General features: G+C 41.6%; 1 protein-coding gene across 1 annotated transcript in view; it reads left to right on the forward strand.

Moving 5' to 3' along the window:
* Positions 1–14,691, forward strand: part of LOC126475038 (juvenile hormone esterase-like) — a 133,301-nt gene that overhangs the window by 59,409 nt on the left and 59,201 nt on the right. Inside the window, exon 6 of the mRNA XM_050102584.1 lies at positions 3,260–3,459. Within this exon, the coding sequence (XP_049958541.1) occupies positions 3,260–3,459 (200 nt within the window). The remainder of the gene's footprint in view (positions 1–3,259; positions 3,460–14,691) is intronic.

Raw genomic sequence — 14,691 nt, forward strand, 5'->3', positions numbered from 1 at the left:
TGCCTCGGCCGTAAGCGGCGCATGAATATCGCACTGCATCGTTAGTCTCTTGCTAGATCACAATTTTTTTCTTAATCCTCTGAAGGCGCGATGAAAGGCTTGATGTACCTCTGCTTTCAGCATCCCTGAGTAAACTGCAACACCACGTAGTAACGGTAGTGCTTCCAGTAGCTCCAGACATTCATGCATAAGTATGGGACGAGTTGGAATAGTGTGTGAATGTCGTGTTAGTGTTGTAGAGAACGCTGAAAAAGTGTCAAAGGCTAATGAAAACTTTGACACCAAATGTATTTTTGTAACACACCCTAATGTTGTTTTGAACGTGAATGTAAAAGATATACCCCTGTAAACTCTGATAGGTTTTTGAAAATAACTTCGTAGACGTCTGCGTGTTAAAATTTGCCCGAAGTTTCTATCTTTATTCTTGTAGAAGATACGGTCTTGCGAAATCGAATGTTAAACCCCGTAGTCTGAAATCCAGATGTAAATAATACTGAGTACCCAAAGCATTCCTTTTCTCAAGCACGGTGTTTCCGAGAGTATTTAATACAAAATGAGCATTAAGTAATGGTTGTCATTACGTTTGTGGTATAATCTGAAATTCGAAGATGGTACGAAAGTAATATCATTGTTTGAAACTTTCGAAACTGGCTGTACTTGTCTGGTTGGATTTTGACATTCTCATTCAACTGAGTCAGTTGAAAGACGATACGACAGTGTAGTGAAAACGAGTTTCTTTGTCAGTTAAGACGATACGGACGTAAGGACAGCACATCACACAGTCACCGAGCGGAGAAAATCTCCGATTCGGCCGTTAATCGAACCCGGGCCCGTATTTTAAGCATAGTCAAGTGGTGTTTCCGTTCGCTTTACGCGCTCTGAAAGTTTTTTTTATATTTTTTTTTATTCTCCAGATGACACCGACCGATATGCTTCCCGGATTGGATGTCTCATATCATCTAACTCTGTGAGACACTGTTGATTCACAGTAACTTCAAAGAAAGAAAGATGATAGTTCTACTTACCCTCGCCCATTCTGCATAGAAAACAATATAAAGCTGTGAAATAAATAAAAGTTAATCGGCCGTACCATGGTTAAGACAGATAGATATGTTATTCTATAATAATTTACCAAGAAAATTATTATTCCTAATTTAAATGGTCACAGATGTTACGAAAAGTTGCAGCTTTGAATTGAAAAACCGGATGCCGTTTTCAAGAACGTCATTGTTAACCACCGAAAAGGGATTCCGCAAGGAAAGCACGTGAAAAAGATATTTTTAGCACAGATATATTCTACACAATCTGTTCATTTCTTTGAGCACTACTTAATTCATTGGTTCCAGGAATATTTCATGATGTTTTTAAATCATCGGAACGGACCAGAATACTACCCAGAAAAAATGGACCTCTATTCAGTGATATTGATCCTCTGCGGACAGAATTATGGAGCGCCAAAGACAAAAAATTCTAAATAGTGTGTCTGTCTGGCTTAGGGTCACAATAAATATATATTGATAAAATATACATTAAGTCATGTTTATACAGTATACTTGGCAGCGTTATATGTTTGTTACACTAGGAATTTAAGGATACAAATAAAGTAAATGTTGTCTTGCAAATAATTACATATATACTTTTCTGACACATGAAAATATTTAAGAATTTGAGGCTTTAGACCCTCATACTTTTTATTCAATATGGAAGTCCAAAGAAAAAACTGTTTATTTTCTTCTGGATGCACAAATTAACATTACACCTCTGGCAGACGACTGACAGGCTTCGATTGCAATTTGGCATGTTGCACCCACCTCTCTCGTCAGATGCATTTGGCCAGTGACCAACATTATCCTGGTGAGCAACCTTTTGGGTAACTGGCTTTGATACAGGCCCTGTTTTCTTCCTCTTTACATACTCAGTATTTACACTTGAACAAAGTCCTCTCCTCTTTCATTTTTCTCTGGGCATCGGCTACTTCAGGTTTGTCAAATTGTCATCTGCCTGTTTTTCGGTACACCAAGCGAGTCACAGTCTCGTTTGTGCGAAAGCCTTGCATTTAGTACCACCATATCGCGGAAGTGAAAAAACGGTAGTGCTTCTTCGACCTGACATTCTGTATAATGCATGTGTGTGTGTTGTCCTTAGCATAAGTTAGTTTAAGTTAGATGAAGTAGTGTGTAATCCTAGGGATCAATGACCTCAGCAGTTTGTCCCATAGGAGTTTACCACAAATTTCAATTTTTCAAGTCTCTATAATGCAGTTAGTGAATGAAACAGATCCACTCGTTCCAAAAACAAGCTGTACACAATATTAACTGATCGACACCGAGCCTCAAGACTTTCTTTGGCCTTCTTATCCAGTGGGTTCACCTTACTTGCTGGTGTCACCAGAGGAGGCACTCGTGCAACAGTCGTCAGTCCCTCACGGGCGACAACCTTCCTCTCCTTTCCATAATACACTGCCGGTTTAAATATCTAAGGAAAGAGCAGCTTACTTGCGCAGGCTTACGTTGAAACATTTGTAACGTTTAAAAAATAAGCTCACAAATTCTAGGGTGCGCAGGCTTAAGTTGAAACATTTGTAACGTTTAAAAAATAAGCTCACAAATTCTAGGGGTAATGTCTACCAGGATCATATTTTTATCCGGATATACCTCAAAATTATCTCTATCACGTCATATTTAAAAAGTTTCATAGCTTACGTTTTTCAAGGTCAATAGTATTAAATATCAACTGCTGAGATACATGTGTCCACTCCACGAAGAACTCCCAAGATGCAACTATTCACGTATTTGTAGAAATTCTCATAGTGCAGCGCAACTTCCTGCATTTGTAGTCCGGAAGTGTTCCCAATATGCTACGCACGGCAACTGCAATAAACTGCATCCCTATGTAGACACAGCAATGTACTGTAAGCATTACAAATTTGTCGAGCTCGTCCATAGAGAATTAATACTGAACAAAGTTTTTCATTTCTAATTCTGAACTTTAAAATTGTTTCATCTTATTTCCATTAGATTCCAAACAACTAGAGATTTACCAGACATTTCGATGGTAAGAATTTACGTAAATCACATTTCATAAAAAAATTCGGATGGTACTCGTATGTGTTCCAGAAAATAGGGCACTACCATGGCTCTGCAGCATCAGTTGAACAGCAGGCAGCCAAATACCACGAAAATATTTGCAACAAATGATTGATTTTTGCCATCAAATTTGTAAGAATCTAACACCTTTGTGAAATGTTAACTTGTGGTAGGACTCTTCTCGCGGGCGATCATCCAAAGCGGGAACTTCATTTCACGGCAAGTGATCGCGGACGAGGCGCGCCAGCACGCCTTCAATCTGGGAGCCGCCCTCGGCTTCCACACCAACGACTCGCACGCGCTCGTCGACTTCCTGCGAACTGTCAACGCTACGGACCTCCTGGTTGACAACTCACTCATCTTGTCGGACGAGGTACGGTGCTGTAATATTTCCATGTCGAAGGTTTGTATCTCACTGTGACTACCAAACTTCGGCTTACGTTTTCCTTATATATCTGTTATAATAAAATTGCTCTGGAGGTTTGTTGTATGGCCTGTGATACTTCGTCGCTCAGATTAATTTTTAGCTTCATTGGTTCCCACTTTCGCAGAGATGAGACAATCTCCCTCTGAGTTCTACTATGCATTGTCAAAGATCAGTTCCATCTTGTATAGTAAATCTACCGCTAAGTTCCCGCGTTAAGCATTCCGTATAAGAGGCAAATCTTCCATACGTTCCCATATATGTTTTCTGCTTTGAAACTCAATATAGCCGATACTATCGAATGCACTTCATTACTACCCAGTCTACATAACTTTCATCACGGTGAGCTAAGCCTCCTCTTCCTCATGATGTTCAAACTAGTCACATACATACACAAACCATGTCCAACAAAACTTGTGTTCCTTTCCATCCACTTTTCAGTAGCGTAAGATTAATTGGAATGGCGATCAGCGGCGATGGCGCTCCTGTTGCAGTTTAACGCTAGGGGTGTACACCAGGCTCAAATGGCTCTAAGCACTATGGGACTTAACATCTGAGGTTATCAGTCCCCTAGACTTAGAACTACTTAAACCTAACTAACCTAAGGGCATCACACACATCCATGCCCTAGGCAGGATTCGAACCTGCGGCCGTAGCAACAGCGCGGTTCCGGACTGGAACGCCTAGAACCGCTCGGTCACAGCGGCCGGCACACCAGGCTTATTCAGACCCTGGAGTGTATTTTTTGTTACTGTGCATCCACCACTGCACATATATAGACCGCTGCCACAACTGTAAATCGAGAATTTGGTGAGACCGAGAAGAGGACAGTCGTTCTAAGTTCTGTGAAAGTGTTGTTTAATTAATTTGACAAAAATATTTTTGAACAGTCATTGTGGCACCGGAGTACACATTGTGTAACTATTCTGTCACCGAGTTGTGTGAAAATGGCATTTACGAATTTTTTTACAGAAATTTCTGCCCTTTGACCAAAAATAGTCACGTGGTGCAAATCTCTTTCAAAAATTGTGTACGACTGTGTTCCCCCACGAAGGAAATATCGTTGATGCAAAAATCACTTTTGCTAACGGAAGATATTACACGGGAAGCATTATTGAAAGTACTAATCGTGGTAGTGACGTAAGTCACTTTCCTTGCGCAAGTGATTCAGAACCGGATGCTCCTGTAGCAGTTATGGACAACGGCGAAACTCATCAACCTGCCGAATTTCGGACAGCGATGAAGAAAATACAGTTATCTACCGTGAGGATGCTCTTTATTCACAGCTATATCTAATAGTAGCCTATATTCCATGAGACTGGAAGTGAATCGATTTCTGAATAACCAAGAACACCTCAAAATACTTGTGTAATATATGTATTTTATTAAATGAATATGATCTTAATTTAACTAAATTGCACTTAAAGTCTTAGGATCCGGATAACTTTGAAGTTTCATCCCTGAAAAGCTTCCTTGATCGTTTTTACTTAGTCACGAATTTTGGATGTATTAATACTATTAATCATTGAAAAAGTACATGACAGAGGTGAAACGAAATGCATTTGGTATAGGAGGCTGTAATTTCATTTCAAAATATTCTATTTTCAGGCAGTTTCTCCAGCAAATATTTGAGGGCCACAGTGACGCTGGCGTACAATTTCAGAGGTGTACACTACTAGGGTTAGGGGTACATTATTCCCATATGTAGATTGTTCCCATACTCTTTCTTGTCATACCCTCTATTCTGCTTAAAGTCCCGTTCACGATGCTGTACTTTTTCCAGTTTCCTACATGGCGGCTGCTGACAGTCTTGTCGCATGTGGCCTGATTGTCCACATCGCTAGCATTTGACGCCGTGGAAAAAAATCCCATAACGCAGACCTGGATCACGGCGTTTATCTCTTCTAACGCTGTTGCCCTTCCTATGACTTTATTTGAGGTTTTAGGAAACTCTGCTCGTACTTTCCTGGACACATGGGATGCGAACCCCCTCGAAGATGCGTCTGAGGGCCTTTACTATTCTTCTTGCAGAGAGCATCTTACTCATGTCATTACTTCCCATCACCTCGTATGTGTAGACATTGAGTTTCCTTATTCTACCAACGAAACTTTCGATGGATTCCTCCCGTCTTTGTGAACGGTGTTTAATGGCTCCCGATGATTTGAACAACTATTTTGTCTCATATATCTAATGTGTGAGCATTTCGTTATTCCTCGTGATACATCACTTACGTTTTTGTATCTCCTACTAAGCGTAACTTCCATATCTGCCAAAAAAAAAAGCCCCTCGCCCTACTTATCCATTTTCAGTAATAGCCTTCATACAAATAACCTAGCTTTGCGGCTGTCAACAGGTTGTCCACAAAATCAAACTGCCAAACACATTCTTTCCTGCCTTATTTTTAAATAGAGAAACCAAGATAGCAGCACTAGCATTTTGGCTACTGAATAACTGGTAGGGGCTCTCTCCTCTTACCCCTTTTTCCCCATTTTCACGTACACGCAATACGATGTTCAACTTGACAAAATACATTCAAAATGAACTTATTGTACACAATCCGTCATCATTGTGTTAAAAGGCATTCACAGGTCCTCTGTCGTGTTCTTTTATGTTTAAAAATTAGTCTAACACTTCATGAAAAAGAAATTACTGAAAACTTCGTGTTGCGTGTACGTAACAATGGGTAGAAACATTAATTTATCCAATTGTCAACACAAGTCTATATCATCTGCCGTCATCTGAGACAACTGTTTTAGCAAGCACTGAATCCACTGTAGCGATAAGCTCCTGCTACCGTGCTTTACTCATCGTAAGGCATGTGTCTTAACAATAGGAAAAAAATCGCTAGGTAAAATAGCACGCGAGCGGACTCAATGTTTTCCATAGATACTTCTTAGGCGTTACCCCCGTGAAGCATGGACGTTGCCGATGGTGTGGAAGGTTTGCGTGCCTTAGCGATACAGATAGCCGTACCGTTGGAACTAACACAACGGAGAGGTCGTTGTTGAGAGGCCCTACGGCCCTACCAACGTGTGGTTCCTGAAGAGGGACAACAGTCTGTCCTTGTAATAACGACTAAAATGGCCTTACTGTGCTGGTACTGAGAACGGCTCAAAGCAAGGGGAAACCACAGTCGTAATTTTTCCCGAGGGCTTGCAGCTCTACTATATGGTTAAATAATGGTAGCATCCTCTTGGGTAAAATATTCCGGAGGTAAAATAGTTCTCCATTCGATACCCAGGCAGGGACTACTCAGGAGGATGTCGTTATCAGGGGAAAGAAAACTGGCGTTGTACTGATCGGAGCCTGGAATGTTAGATCCCCTATTTGGGGAATTAGGTTAGAAAATATTAAAAGGGAAATGGATCAGTGAAAGTTAGATATGGTGTGAATTACTGGGGTTCAGTGGCAGGAGGAACAGCACTTGTTGACGAGTGAATATAGGGTTATAAATACAAAATCAGATAGGGATAAGGCAGGAGTAGGTTAAATAATTGAATAAGAAATGAAGAATGCGGCTAACCTACCATGAACAGCTTAGCGAACGCGTTATTGTAGTCTACACAGAGACGAAGCCCACACGCTCCACTGTAGTATAGTTTATATACCAATTAGCTCCGCGGACGCTGAAGAGATTGAAGAAATGTATGACGAGATAAAAGAAAGTATTCAGATAGTTAAGTGAGACGAAAATTTAATCGTGATGGGTGGCTGGAATTCGATAGTAGGAAAAGGAAAAGAAGGAAAAATAGTAGATGATTATAGAGTAGGGAAAAGGAATGAAGAAGAAGTTACTTGGTAAAAATTTGTGCACAGCGTGAATTAATCACCAGAACGCTGGTTTTAACAGTCACGCGTAGAAGAGACGTGCAGGCACCGAAAGGTTTGAGAAAGATTACGTAATGGTAAAACATAGATTTAGCACCCAAATTTGAAGATGTAAGACGTTCCCACGACCGGGTGCGGATTCTAAGCACAATTTATTGGTTATGGACTCCAGATTACAGCTGAATAAATTGTAAAAAGGTAGGAAATTAAGAAGCTTGGACCTGGACAAGTGGAAAGAACGAGAGATTGATGACAGTTGGAAAGGAATACAGTAGAAGAGGAATGTGTAGCTTTGGGAAAAGAAAAAGTGAAGGCAGCGGAAGATGAAATAGACTAAAAGACAGGACCTAGTAGAAATTCTTGGATAACACAGGATATATTGAAGTTAACTGATGAAAGGAAAAAATAAGAATACAATAAATGAAGCAGGCTAAAGGGAACACAAACGTCTAAAAAACGAGATTCCTAGGAAGTGCAAAATGGCTAAGCAGGAATGGCAAGCGACCAAAAGTAAGCATTTAGAAGCATATATCTCTACGAGAAAGATAGATACTGCCTACAGGAAAATTAAGGAGATCTTTGGAAGTAAGAGAAGCAGTTGCATGAATATTAAGAGCTCAGATGGGAAACCGTACCTAAGATAAAGTAGGGAGAAAGGTCGTAGGTGTATGTAAAAAGCCCTCTCAACGTAGATGTACTTGAGGGCAGCATTACAGAAATAGAACAGGACATAGATGAGATGGTAGATACAATACTGAGGGAAGAATTTGCCAGAGCATTGTAAAACCAACGTCGAGACAAAATCTGAAGAGTAACTGGAAGAACCAGTCGTGACAGAACTCTTCCATCTAGTGTACAAGATTTATGAAACAAAGGAAACACCGTCAGAATTCAAGAAGAATATAATAATCTGAATTCCAAAGAAAAAATATGGTGACAGGTGAATATTAAACGACCATCAGTGTAAACACGTACAAGGATTCTTTACAGATTAAAGGTAGTTTGGATGACGAAAAAATGTGGAAACACATGAGGCAGTACTGACCCTACGAGATGTTTTAGAAGACAGGTTAACGAAAGAACTTAAGTTTGTACATGTAGTGATAGCTTTTGACAATATTGGCTGGAATACTCTGAAATTCTGAAGGTAGTAGGGGAAAAACAAAGGGAGGGAATGACTATTTGCAACTTGTACAGAAACCAGATCGCAGTTCATAGAGTCGAGGAGCATAAGGGGGAAGTGGTGGATGAGAAGGGCGTGAGACGGATTGTAGCATATCAACAATGTTATTCAGTCTTAACATTGAGCAAGCAGTAAAGGAAACCAAAGAAACATTCGGAAGTCCAGGGAGAAGAAGTACAAACTTTGAGGTTTGCCGATGACATTGTAATTATGTCAGAGACAGCAAAGGTCTTGGAACAGCTGTTGAATAGGCTGGATGTTTTCTTGAAAGGAGAATATAAGATGAGCATCAACAAAAGAAAAACAAGGATAATGGAATATACTCGAATTAAATCAGGTGATGCTGGGGGAATTGGATTAGGAAACGAAACACTGAGAGTAGTAGACGAGTTCTGCTGTTTGGACAGAAGAAAACTGATGATGGCCGACGTAGAGAGGATATAAAATATGCACTCGCAATGGTCAGAAGAGCGTTTCTGAAGAGGAAAAGTTAGTTAACATCGAATATAGATTTAAGTGTCAGGAAGTCGTTTTAAAGTATTTGTACTGAGCCGAGCCATGTATGAAGTGAAACATGGAGGATAAACAGTTGCACAAGAAGAGAGTAGAAGCTTTTTAAATGAAGGAAACACCAGTTTAGTACTGGAGGGAAGTGTGTGGATAGAGGGGAATGGGGTGAGAATGGTAGACGGGGACCGAACGATGAATACAGTAAGCAGATTCAGAAGGATGTCGATTTGCAATAGCTATTCGGAGTTGTAGAGTAGCTAGGAGAGCTGCGTCAAGCCAGTCTTCGGACTGAAGACCATAACAACGACAGTCTTTATCCGTGAGTACAAACCATGCGTAGGCATTTTAATTTAACGCAGATCACCGCTGAAGATTCAGTACACAGGGTGCTACGTCACTGCACACAGTCCAACTAGGTGCAATCTAGTGTATGTTCCCGTAGTGTTCGCCCTAAACTCACTCAAATCATCGTCTGAGTCCACTTTCAAGGATCGAACCTAGATAAATTTCTTCAGCTTTTTGTTGTCATTCACCACGCTGTGATAATGATACTGCATGCTGTCCCATGGCGTTGCTCGGTATCACTTCAAAAAAATGGTTCAAATGGCTCTGAGCACTATGGGACTTAACATCTATGGTCATCAGTCCCCTAGAACTTAGAACTACTTAAACCTAACTAACCTAAGGACATCACACACATCCATGCCCGAGGCAGGATTCGAACCTGCGACCGTAGCGCTAACGCGGTTCCGGACTATGCTCTATAAGTGTGAGTTATTTGAACAAATAATAGTGTATACTTTCTAACAAGCAAAGTATGCTGCGTGTAACATTTGCAGTAGGTTACACATTTTCACCTCTCAATGCATAATATTGTCCCATACGAGGCAGATAAAATCCCTGACTCCGCCGGGAATCGAACCCGGGAACCCGGGCCCGGGAAGCGAGAATGCTACCGCACGACCACGAGCTGCGGACTCGGTATCACTTCCTCTCTTCTAAGACCAGTATAACAGTGTCGGGGAGGGGGGGGGGGCGGACACTGAGACAAAGCATGATAAGCAGGACATTATGTGCTTACTACCAGTTCGTCGATGGTCGTGGAATCACCAATGTACTATTGATTAGCAGTTGTGTTCTTGGTTTTAGTCGTCAGTTGCTGGATATATTCCAATCTCTGTCTTCCTCAACAGATTCTGCCCACTACAACTCCCTCAAATGCCATGGAAATCATTCCCTAATGTCTTAACAAATGTATCCTTCTGTCCTTTCTCCTTATCAGTGTTTTCCACATATTCCTTTCCTCTCTTATTCTGCGCAGAACTTCCCCATTCCTTACCTTATCTGTCCACCTATTTTTCAACATTTTGGCTGTAGCACCACATCTAAAATGCTTCGATTCTGTTCTGTTCAGGGTTTCCCACAGTCCATGTTTCACTACCATATAATGCCGTGCTCCAAATGAAAATTCTCAGAAATTTCTTCCTCAAATTAAGGCCTATGTTTGATACTAGTAGCTTTTTACAGTGTTAGTATGCTTTTGATGTCCTCCTTGCTCCGTCCTTCATTGGTTATTTTGCTGCCTAGGTAGTAGACTTCCTTAAAGTCATCTACTTTGTGACCATCTATCTTGATGTTAAATTTCTCGCTGTTCTCATTTCTACTACTTCTCATTACCTTCGTCTTTCTTCAATTTACTCTCAATCCATTATCTGTACTCGTTAGACTGTTCATTCCATTCAGCAGATCATGTAATTCTTCTTCACTTTCAGTCAGAACACCTATGTCATCAGCGAATCGTATGGTTGATCTACCTTGAATTTGAATTCCACTCCTGAAACTTTCTTTTAATTCCATCATTGCTTCTTCGAGGTACAGATTGACTAGTAGGGGCAAAAGATGAGATCCCTGTCTTACACCCTTTTCAATCCGAGCACTTCGTTCTTCGTCGTCCACTCTTATTAGTCCCTCTGTGCTCTTGTTCATATTGTATATTGCCCGTCTCTCCCTACATCTTCCCCCTATTTTTGTCAGAATTTCGAACATCTTGCACCATCTGACATTCCAGAGGCTTCTCTGGGTCGACAAATGCCATGAACGTGTTTTGATTTTTCTTTCGTCTTGTTTCCGTTAACAACCGCACTGTCGGAATTGCCACTATGGCGCCTCTACCTTTCCTAAAGCCAAACTGATCGTCGTCTAACTCATTCCCAATTTTCTTTTCCATTCTTCTGTATATTATTGTTGTAGTAGCATTGATGCATGAACTGTTAAGGTGACTGTGCGATAATCCTCGCACTTGTCAGCTCTTGCATTCTACGGAATTGTGTGGATGATATTTTTCCGAAAGTCAGTCGGTATGTCGCCAGGCTCACACATTCTACACACCAACGTAAACAGTCGCTTGGATGCCACTTCCCCCAATGATTTTAGAAATTCTAATGGAATGTTATCTGTTCCCTCTGTCTTTTATAATCTTAATTGTTCTAAAGTACCTTTAAATTCTTATTCTAATATTGGATCCATATCGACACCTGTTTCCCCTTCTATCACATCACACAAATCTTCCACCTCATAGAGGCATTCAATGTATTCTTTCCACCTATTCGCTCTGTCCTCCGCATTTAACAGTGGAATTCCCGTTGCACTCTTTATGTTACCACACTTCCTTTCAATTTCACCCTAGGTTACTTTGACTTTCCTATATGCTGAATCATTCCTTCTAACAATCATTTCTTTTTCGATGATCAGCAGTATCATTGTTTACAGAGACGCTCGCACAATGGCTAAAAGCTGCAACTCAGTGGCATGCCTTGACCCCAAGGAGGCAGTGTGTGCCTCAGCAAAGCACTCGGCCAGGTGCTTGGCTTCCGACAGGAGAAAACAAAAGATCAGCAGCGCGATGGCATCGCAAATCAACGTCTGCTGGCTATTCCCGGCAGGGGTACTGCAGCAGCTGTTGCCGTCCCACAGTTGATTAGTAAGCTATCTCTGTGGACATGAACGGAGGGTCCCTAGCAGGTGCACGGAAGCCGGTTGAGGTCAGCCCCATCTTGTTGGCTCCAGTTCATGCCCAGGTTGCATCATGTGCAGCAATGACTTCTACACCACAAGCTAGTGGATGCTGCAGTACACATAGACGAATGAGGGTGAGCGAAGTGGGATTGGTGCATAGTTCTCGGCGTGGACCAAAGGTACAGCAGATCCGAGCGAGCAGTATTTAGAGTCACTCAGCCAGGTTTCTTTAAGACATGCCGCTGCTGTCGGCATGTAGTCGACGAAGTCGGCACAGTACTTTCCCCAGCTCGTGGTAATTCAGCTCACCACTCTAGTGGACTGGGCCCTGGTACCGCACTGAATGATTCCTCAGGCATCCCACATGTTGTGGTCTGGGTGGAGGGCTTCTGGCGTAACACTGTGTAGAACCAGATATCTCATGTGAAGTGGAGTCCTGCCGCTCCAAGACCACTATATCACAATTAGTGGAAAAAATAAAATCGCTCTTGGATCAGTTTTCATGTTTTGTACCACTGCCTGAAGAGGAAAAAGTCTCCGCTCGATTAGTTACGTGACTGCTCACACACATTCACAAGCCTCACCGAACCTAGTCTTCAGCGGATATGTTGCTGTTGCGTCAGGCCAAGTTAGGTGACTTTTGTAGCCGTCTAATCACTCTGGATCAGGTTTACATTTATATGACCTCGAGCCAAAGGAACAAAGCCGTAGAAAACGCCGAAGATCCAACCGTCATCGGTCAAGGCAATACTGTAATGCCATAATGTGGCATTTTGCTCATAAGGTACAAATCATTAAAGAATTATGCGCTCTAATACAAAAAACCGACGTGCCACGACGTAATTACCTGAATGGGACGGAATTCGGTATATATGACATACGTGTACAGACAAACAAATGATTACACTTTCATAAAAATTGGTTAATTTTTCCTAGAGAAAGAGCTATACAAATCGAGCAAAGGTCCATCGCTGACCCCCATGCAAACAATTATTCGGATTGGCATTCGTTGATAGTCGTTCGATGTCCTCCTGAGTGATATCGTGCGAAATTCTATCCAATTGGATAGTCAAAATCCCCTACCCGTAACTCAGCAAACTTTCTTAATTGGGGAGAGATCCGATGACAAGTACGAAGACAAGCAGTAGAAACTCTCGCCGTGTCCGGGCGGGCATTATCTTGCTCATATGTAATCCCAGGATGGCTTGCATGAAGGGCAACAAAACGACGCTTAGAATACCGTCGAGGTAAAGAGGCCTCGGTTGACAACCAAAGGGGTACTGCTATGAAATGCCACCACATACCATCACTCTTGGGCGTCGGGGCGTATGGCGGGTGACAGATTGGTATCCCCCTGCGGTCCGGAGCGTCTCAAGATACTTCTACGGCCTGGACACTCATTGACTAGAGTTGAATTGTCCTCAGTGACGGGTCCCGCTTCGGACTGCGGCCCGACAAGCAATGATGTCATGAAGTCATGCCTGCACGACTGCTGTGAAAGTAGCGCCTTGTGCTGGCAGTGCGCGGAAAAGACTTTTGTAAAATGATAAAATATATCCAAATGGATTGTTGTCGCCATCGACAGGCCACCTCACAGAAGTAGTTTCATCTTTGTTTATCACTTTCAATTCAGTCCTTTCCGGAACGATGTCACCAGATCAGATTTCTACACCGCCCGCCCAAAAACCTCCAGAGACTCACTTTATTCTTAGCGTATGGGCGGCGTCAGGGCAGTATCTACGGTAAACAGTAGATATGCACTTGGTCAGTCTGTTGAGAGTAGGTAGCGTTATGTAGTGGACACGTGGCCGTAATGCGTCAACGTAGTCGTGTCACAAATCGCAGTGTAGCAAAATCTCCAAAACCAGCGTTCAAAACATTCTGGAGATGTTTTGAAGAAAAGAAAGTTTTGTCCTGCACACTTTTACTACCGACCCAATAGAAGAACAAAAAAAATCCTCATTGGTGTCGAAACTTGATGTTATCAATACAAAATCACAAAAAAGTAAATAAAAAAAATTAAAAAAAATGACAGTGTAGAAATTCACATGAAGGATCAACAATTTGACTAGATAACCAACACTCGAGCCAATGTGACACACCAGTTGGAGTGATCCCAAAGAAGGACTTCTCTGAAAGTTTCAAATTGTTGCGTGCAAGTTCCGTCCGATGTACTCAAGTCCAGGGAGACTTTAACACCTGTAGCCTTAGAACCATCACCTTATGTCTTTTTTTTTTTTTTAAAGACGTTTCTTGTATGTTTGTCTCTTCGCTAAAAATTTTGCATTTTAAACTATCTTCCCAATGAATTACAGACTTAAAATTTTCAACATAGCTCAGAACTGGGTAACAATGCAGTATTATACCGCTTTCATGCGTGGTATATCGCGGAGTGTACTTTGTGTACTATTGTTATTTCTCTCTGTTTTTCGACAATGTTTCGCGGAAAGAACGACATCTGACAGGCCCTTCGTGTGAGCTAGAATCTCCGTGATTTTTATGTTTACGGTCTTTTCGTGCCATACACGTGTCAGGAATCAGTATATTGGTCGACTCAGGAAAAGAGAAACTGAAACAAACCCGAAATTTTGCACATGTCTCTGATGTAATGTAACTGAAATATTTGAAATCGACTGAAAAATTT

The sequence above is a fragment of the Schistocerca serialis genome, chromosome 4 (genome assembly GCF_023864345.2).
Source record: "Schistocerca serialis cubense isolate TAMUIC-IGC-003099 chromosome 4, iqSchSeri2.2, whole genome shotgun sequence".
NCBI classification, from domain to species: Eukaryota; Metazoa; Arthropoda; class Insecta; order Orthoptera; family Acrididae; genus Schistocerca; species Schistocerca serialis.